The sequence below is a fragment of the Tupaia chinensis genome, unplaced genomic scaffold, assembly GCF_000334495.1.
Source record: "Tupaia chinensis unplaced genomic scaffold, TupChi_1.0 Scaffold000685_1, whole genome shotgun sequence".
NCBI lineage: Eukaryota > Metazoa > Chordata > Mammalia > Scandentia > Tupaiidae > Tupaia > Tupaia belangeri.
Genome location: NW_006160208.1, coordinates 2,085,379 through 2,093,714, shown reverse-complemented (window position 1 = coordinate 2,093,714; position 8,336 = coordinate 2,085,379). Strand labels below are relative to the sequence as shown.

Here is an 8,336-nt window from a genome sequence, read left to right as displayed (position 1 = left end):
CGAGTAGCTTATGGCTATCATTAGTCCACCACAGGCAGGGGCTAAGCTCAGGTCAGTGTGAATCTGGAAATGAACTCTGAGTATGCTCATCAGTTGACCGTATAAATAAGGACTAAATAATGGAAAAAGATAAAAAAGGATGAATAATAAGGACTAAATAAATAAATAAGGACTAAATTATGGAAGAAGAATGGGCTCATGTTAACATTATACAGAAAATGTGGGTATTTATTACATTTATAGTAATTTATACTTTTTCTTTTTTTTTTTTTTTGGAGAGGTTTTTGCTATAGTACATGTGCGCTCGCCAGAAAGTCAGAGAGAGACAGAGAGATGGAAAGCGAGAAATCACCCCGCAGGGGAGATGACCACGCCACAATCCCTTCTCCCCTATTATCCCCTTGGGATCTTGGGCACACACGCACACGTGCCGTCCGGAGATTGATTTAAGCCCCCGGGGCCGGGCACAAAAACCACAGTCGACTACATGGGAGTCCAGCGACATAGCCATTATGCTAACTGCCGGTCCCTTCCTGTGTGATTCTTCAACTGTAGCCATCTTTAGCAGTTTGGTGGAACTATTTTTGTTTTAGGCTTTCAGAATTTTTCATCTAGAGCCAATTGTGAATAATCAGTATATTAAACTGACTTCTCTTTATATTCCAGATCTTTCCAGCAGTATGCATATTTGGTGTCTAGAAGGAAAGAAAACCGGTGACATCATGGAGTTGGATATTGTTTTGTCTGCATTTGAGAAAATCTTCCTAGAGTATAAGTAAGTCTTTCAATAGTGTCGTAATATATGTCCCTAATGAATGTCCCTAATGAGCCACTTTAGCCCACCCTTGTTATTTTTCTTAATTGCTAGAGAGCAGGCGTACTCACTAAAAGGGAGAAAGAGAGCACTCCCCAATGGGGCACGATCACTCTGCAATCTGTTTTCCTCCATTTCTCCATCCCATCACATTTTGGGCACGCACAGATACGTACCCATCATGTTGTTCAAGCTGCTAGAATTGGGATTTGAACCACTGTCAGCCATGTGGGATCTCACTTCCTTAACTACTGAGCTAGAGAGCTGGCCCCCTCAGTTTTTGACATGTAGTGTTTTGTTTTGTTTTGTTTTTTAAGATTTTTGCTGTAGGGTGCATGCACTCACTAAAGAGACAGATGGTGAGGGAAAGTGAGAAATCACCCCTCAGAGGGGATGGCCATGCTGCAATCCCTTTTCCTTCATTCTTCTGCGATTTTGGTCATGCACGCACACAGGCCTAGCATGAGTTTTAAGTTGCTGGATTTGGGACTTGAACCATGGTTGGCCATGGGGGAGTCCAGCACTTGAACCACTATACCACGTGCTGGTCCTGCCACGTAGTATTTTTATTCTTATTTTTATTATCATGTTTTAGATATTTTTACATTTCCATGATAATTTTTTCTCTAATCATTTGATTAACAGTATCTTTGTTTTAGATTTATCTAATTGTTTCTTCCACGAGAGAGAGAGAGAGAGACAGACTGACAGCCCCCTTCCCCACCCCCCCAGGGTCCTCATGCCACAATCCATCCCCAGACTCAGTTAGCCAGGATCATGCAGGACCTTCCTCGGTGGCCTCAGTTTCTTGGAGCATTGAGTTTCTGCTGTACCATCTCGTCAGCCATATGCTTCTGTATATCCAGTGTATGGCATTTTCATTTATATGTTTGTGTTAGCCTTCTGTCTCAACTGCATTGTGACCTAAGATCATTGTATGATGATATTTATTTTTAAAAATTTTAGGCTTTGTGGCCTGACTTATGGGGGATCTCTGAATATTGGATCCATATGGAATCAGTAATTATTTGATTTTTTCTAGTACTTCTATCAATTTGTGCTGGATATATTTAGAGACAATTTTATTAAGAACATCATCTTTAAAATTGCTCTGTCTTGCAGATTGAATATTTTATGGTAATCCCCTCCATTCCTAAAAATGCTTTTTTTGTCTTAAAATCTATTGTATCTGATTCTATGTCACTAGCTTTTTTTGCTAGCATTTGCTAGAGTTTTTTTTTTTTTTTTTTTTTTGGAGAGATTTTTGCTATATGGTGCGTGTGCTCGCCAGGAAGACAAAGACAGAGAGACGGAAAGCGAGAAATCACCCCCAGGGGGGATGGCCATGCTGCAATCCCTTCTCCATTCTCCTCTTGGGTTTTGGGCGCACACGCCCCCGCGCCCAGTGTGAGTTTAAGCCACCGGGTCCGGGACTTAAACCACGGTTGGCTACATGGGAGTTCAGCAACAGAGCCATTATGCCAACTGCTAGTCCCTAGATTTTTTTTTTAAGTTTTTACTTTCTTTTACTTCTGACTTTTGTGCATTCTTGAGCCTTAATATTTATCTTTTTTTGTTTTTTTTTGTGTGTAGGGGATATTTTTGACAGGGTCTCACTGTCCCTGTCCCCTGCCCCAGCCTCCCAATGAGCTAGTGTTACAGGCATGCGCTACTGTGCCTGGTCTGCTTAGGTCGGTACAGGATCCAAACCTGGACTTCTTATGTGGCCTCAGCTCTTACAGTGATACTCTACTGCCTTTGCCACTGTGGTTCGGCCTTCTAAATCTTCTAAAACCCAGTCTTTGGATTTCAGCTGTTGAATTTAGTACATTAACATTTATTCTAATTATCTATGTATTTGGAACAATACTGTTTTTACTTCTTTAAATTATTTTGTTCTACTCTTTGATGTTTTAAACCTTTTCTAACTTAAGTAAAAGTATTTATAACTCCTGCTTTTTAAAAAGAATAATTTTAATTTTATTTAGTAGTAGTATTTTAATATGCTATAGGGCATGTATGCTCACTAGAGAGAGACAGAGAATGAGAGAAAGTGAGAAAACAAGCTGCCAGGTCCAGGATTTGAACCACAGTTGTTCATGTGGGAGTCCACAGTGCCTTAATCACCACACCTCCTGCTGGTCCCCCTAACTCGCCACTTTTAATATTAGAACTTTTGGGGACCAGCAGATAGTGTAATGGTTACATCATTGACTCCCACATAGTCGACCGCAGTTTGATTCCCAGACTCAGCAGCTTAAAACTCATGCTAGGCGCGTGTGTGTGCATGCCCAAAATCCTGAAAAGAAAATGGAGGAGAAGGGATTGTGGTGTGGTCATCCCCCCTGGGGGGCTGATTTCTTACTTTCTGTCTCTCTCTGTCTCTCCGGCAACTACACAAGCCCTATAGCAAAAATGTCTCTTAAAAAAAAAAATTAGAACTCTGGTATGCTCTCTCACTCTTCTATTTCGCCATTCTCCTTCATATTTATAATACATAAAGACTTGATTTTGGCTTCAGACAGATAATATTTCCTCATTTCTGCCTTATGTATGTTTGTCTCTCTCTCTTTTTAATACTGTAACAAACCTTACTAAGATTACTTCATATATTTTCTTTAAAAATCCTCTAGATCGCTTCTCTTTTTTTAAGTACTTCATCAAACACCTCGGTCTGGCTCTTTATGTTACAAAGCTTCTACACTTTTGACTATTGGGATTATATCCTTGAATTTAACCATTTAGCTGAATATAATATTCTTGGTTCTAAATTACTTTCCTTAGCTACTCTAAAAACACTACTCCTTTGTATTCTTTTGCATTTAGTGTTTTGGGGAAAAAAAATTTTTTTTGAGAGGTTTTTGCTAGAGGGCACTTGCGCTTGCCAGAAAGACAGAGACAGAGAGAGAAAGCAAGAAATCAATCCCCACCCCCGCCCCCCAAGGGATGGCCACACCACAATCCTGTCTCTTCCATTCTCCTCTTGGGATCTTGGGCACACATGCACACACACGGGGTTTGAGTTTAAGCCACGGGGTCTGGGGCTCGAATCGCGGTCAGCTACATGGAAGTCCAGCACCATAGCCATTATGCTAACTGCTGGTCCCTGTTTTGGGAAATTTTTGATGTCTTTTATGTTTTTTGAGTTTATTTCTATCTTTCTTGAGAGAAAGAGAGTATGAAACAAAGGCAGACACCCTTGATGAGGTGTCATCTCACGATGGTCCCCTTCCTCAGCTAGGCAGGGTCTTAGATGTGCATGCTCCTGGTATATTTCAGGTTGGCTTCCAGCAGTGCAAATCAAGACACTACCACCAGAACCACTGGGCCTCTGATTGTTTTTCTATATGTGATCTAGTTTGTCTCACTATAAACATTTAGAATATTGTGTTTTGTTTTGTTTTTTTGTTTTTTTTTGGAGAGGTTTTTGCTATAGGGTGCATGCGCTCGCCAGACAGACAGAGAGAGACATAGAGACAGAAAGCGAGAAATCACCCCCCAGGGGGGATGGTCACGCCGCAATTCCTTCTCCTCCATTCTCCTCTCGGGATCTTGGGCACACACGCACACGCGCCCGGCGTGAGTTTTAAGCCACTGGGTCCAGGACGTGAACCGTGGTCCACTATGTGGGAGTCCAATGACATAGCCATTACGCTAACTGCTGGTTCCCTAGAATATCATGTTTTTGGTGTTCTTAAATTTCATTATCTTGGGGCTGTTCTTTTCATTCTAAGGTTTCTTTTCTTTTCTAGATTTTTCCCATATGGTGTGTGTGCTTGTCAAAGAGAGACAGAGAAAAACAGGAAAGGGAGAACTCATCTCTCAGAAGGGATGGCCATACTACAGTCCCTTCTCTCGGGATTCGGGGTATACATGTACTCACACTCAGTGTGATTTTCAAGCCACAGAGTCTGGGACTGAAAACATGGAGTCAGCCACGTGGGATCCAGAGCCTTAACCACCATGCTACCTACTGGTGCTCTAAGGCTTTCTTTTAATTCTAAGGATTAAAAATAATTTTGTCCTAATTTGCTTTTTTCCTTTATAAGAGAATGGGAACTGAAGAGGTACCTATCTCGTATAGGTTGTTTTTTTGTTTTGTTTTGTTTTTAACATTTTGGCAATTTATTATTACAATTAATTAACTTTAAATTAATTAATTTTAATTTACATTTTATCACATCTTTACAGTATACATTTCTTTTTCTAACACAAATACCATGCATGTCAGTCAAGCCCAAGAACATTACTATATACATTATCATCAGCAAATAACTTATTTTTGTAAATTAAGCATAGTTTTACCCATTTTTTCCTTTCCGTATCCCCTCACCCCCTTCTGTACTAAACTTTTTTTTTTTTTTCCATATTTTATTGATTCACAGAAGATCTTAAAGTATGGACAAAGCTAGAGTCTAGTGACAAGTGCACTGTCATTTTCTTCAGGAACATTTTTTTATTTCGCTCTCCATTCTCCCTTTTACTAGAAAGAGGTCTAAACTAACTTATTTGCCAAAAAAAAAAAAAAAAGTTAATCTCAATTTGGTCTGTTATTTGCACAAAGCCCCATAAGAATTCAATTTCTGATGCAAGGCAACAGATTCTATCTTATTGAACTTACGCAAATAACCATTCTGTCACAAAATAAGAATGCTAACAAATATTTTCCAATTGCAATGGGATCAGGAAGGAAGAAAAGTATGTTTCAATTTTTAAAATTATTCTTCTTAACAAATTGCCAAATCCAACAACTCAAAAGAAAACAAAAATCCTTAAATCTGGAAGACAAAGCATGGTAGAAAATCAGTAATGTTTTAGAAAAAAGTACTAGAATTCTATTCCACCAGTTGTCTTGTGTAATCTCTCTTTGGTTGAATTTGCAGTGTTATTGTGGTCTGATCTTTCCGTTAACATTCAACATTATAATTGATATTTCAGAACTTGTCCCTATCATTAAGTTCGCCTTTTTCTTGGTCATTTTTTGTTCTCTTCTCTGTCTTTAGTTTTTATTTAGTTTTATTTATTTATTTATTTAAAATAATTATTTTATTCATTCATTTTCTTTTTTTTTTTTTTAAATTTGACCAGAGAGAGACAGAGGGTGAGAGTGAGAGAAGAAGTGAGAAAGCAAGATTCAGGACTTGAACCCTGGCTGGCCATGTGGGAGTGTCCAGTGCCTTAACCACCACGCCACCTGCTGGTCCCCACCACCACACCACCTGCTAGTCCCAGTTTTTCTTTAGTTTTAAAGTGCTCCCTTCAAAACTTCTTGAAGTGCTGGTCTGGTATGGGTAAATTCTTTCAGTTTTTGTTTATCTGAGAATATTTTTATCTTTTCTTCTCACATGAAGGATAATTTTGCCAGATACAGTATTTTTGGTTGAAATTGTTTTCACTTAACACTTTGAATATATTTTCCCATTCTTTCCTTGCTTGCATTGTTTCCAACAAGAGGTCCGATGTTAGCCTGATAGTATATCCTTTGAAAGTAACTGGACACTTTTTCTCTTGACAAATTTATTATCTTATTCTGTCTATGGTTTTGGTCAATCTGACTATGATGTGCCTTGGCGAAGATCTTCTTAGGTTGACTCTTGGTGGGGTTTTTTGTATTTTTTGGGTCTGGGTCTTTGAATGCCTCTCTAGGTTTGTAAAGTTTTCTTCCAGGATTTCATGGAATAGATTATCAATGCCCTGATTAGTTTCTTCACCTTCTAGGATACCGATTATCTGGATGTTTGGGTGTCTAATGGTATCTAGTACTATCTAGTACTACTTGTATATTATTCTTATTTTGGGTTATTTTCTGTCTTTTTGGTGAATTTTTCCAGGTCAGAGATTCTATCTTCTACATCTAAGATTCAGTTTTCTGCATGATCTAATCTGCTTTTAATACTTTCAAGGGAGGTTGAGTTCCTATATTATAGCATTCATCTCTAACAGTTTCGTTTGATTTTTTTTATGGTGTGAATTACCTCTTTGAGATCGTGGGAGAACTTCCTCACCTCCTGGAAATCATTGTCTCTTTTCTCCTGCATCTTCTGCAGTTCATTATCTCTCTTCTCTTGCATCTCTGTTAGCTTTGTCACTATGAATCTCCTAAATTCTTTATCTGCCATTTCCACGAGTTCCATTGTATCATCTGTGGATGATGAAGGGCTGTTCTTCCCCCTTGAGGGAGAGAGATTTTCATAATTTCCCATACTTCTTGTGCCTCTGCGGTTGCGGTTTATGGTCATCTGATGGATTATATATTACTTCCTACCTTATTGGAGTTAACTCTGGGTGTTAGAGGCGTGTGGAAAGAGAGGACCTGCAATTTTTCTTCACTTCCATTTCTGTTATCTTCACCAAGCAACCTGCACTTCTTTCAGTGGAGCTGGATATTACAAAGGCCTCACAGTTTTAAGGGGATAGGAGCACCTGGACTGAGCTGGGGAGGTTTAAAGTACTCAGATGTTTCACTACTGTGCTATAGTCCTGCCTAGACACTCAGTCTGTAGAAGGTGAGAAGCAAGTTGAGGAAGTAGTAAAAGAAAGGAAACAAAGTGGAAAATACAAAAAAAAAAAAAAAAGACAAAACAATGAAAAGGGAAAAAAAATTTTATTTACAAAAAGGCAAAAAAAATGAGAGCTGCAACAGTGTGGTAGGACAACCTCAGATGCACATGAATTCCTAAATTAGCAAGAGAAAGGAGAGGTCAGAGACAAGAGACAGGAATTCGAGAGAAAGGGAGAGACAGAGACAGAAAGAAGACAGACCACCCCACCTGGCTTTTTGCTGGGTGTTGGGCTAGAAGGAGGGGCTTGGGGCAGAGGCTTTTTCTGGTTAAAGGGGCAGGGTTAGGCCCACCTCGGATGCACATGGATTCTGGCTTTTCACTGGGTGTTGGGCTGCAAGGCAGAACTGTTTTTTTCAAGGTACTAGGCAAACATTTCATGGGCTTCTGTGGCTTTTATAAACTTCGCCTTAGTTTTTTAGCTATCTGGTCCTGTCTTGAGATCTGACATTCCTGTCAAAGCCCTGGCAGTCTAACCAGCGTCTCGGATTCCTAGACGACAAATGTGAGGCTGTTCCAAGCCATGTTCCCAGTGCTGGTGTTTTCACTTCCTCACAAAGGTACTTTTGACAAGGTCTCACCATGTTGCTATCCTCATGCGCCACCTCCAGTTAGCTAGAATTACCGGTGCATATTTAGGCTGGCCTGGGGACCAAACATGTCCCTCTTGTGTGACTTGCAGCCTCTCCTCTGGTGGCACTATCTGTACACTACTTTGTCTAGGCTGCTTTTAAAAAATTTTTATATCATTGTCCTTTGTTTCAGTCACTAGAATATTTCCTCAGTCTGGAGGAAATATTAGAATATTTGCTAGTTGGTCAGATATATCCATTCTGCTGTTTATCCCACATGTTGAATTCTTAAGTTATTTTAATATCGTTTGTGTGGTTTTGTTTTTTTTTGTTTTGTTTTGTTTTTATAAATTGCTGTAAGGCATGTGCACTCTCCCAAGGAGAGAGAAG

General features: G+C 39.5%; 1 protein-coding gene across 2 annotated transcripts in view; it reads left to right on the top strand.

Moving 5' to 3' along the window:
- Positions 1–8,336, top strand: part of CENPU (centromere protein U) — a 46,761-nt gene that overhangs the window by 24,861 nt on the left and 13,564 nt on the right. For both annotated transcript variants that reach the window (XM_006160440.3, XM_006160439.3), the window contains exon 8: positions 667–775. In XM_006160440.3, the coding sequence (XP_006160502.1) occupies positions 667–775 (109 nt within the window). The remainder of the gene's footprint in view (positions 1–666; positions 776–8,336) is intronic.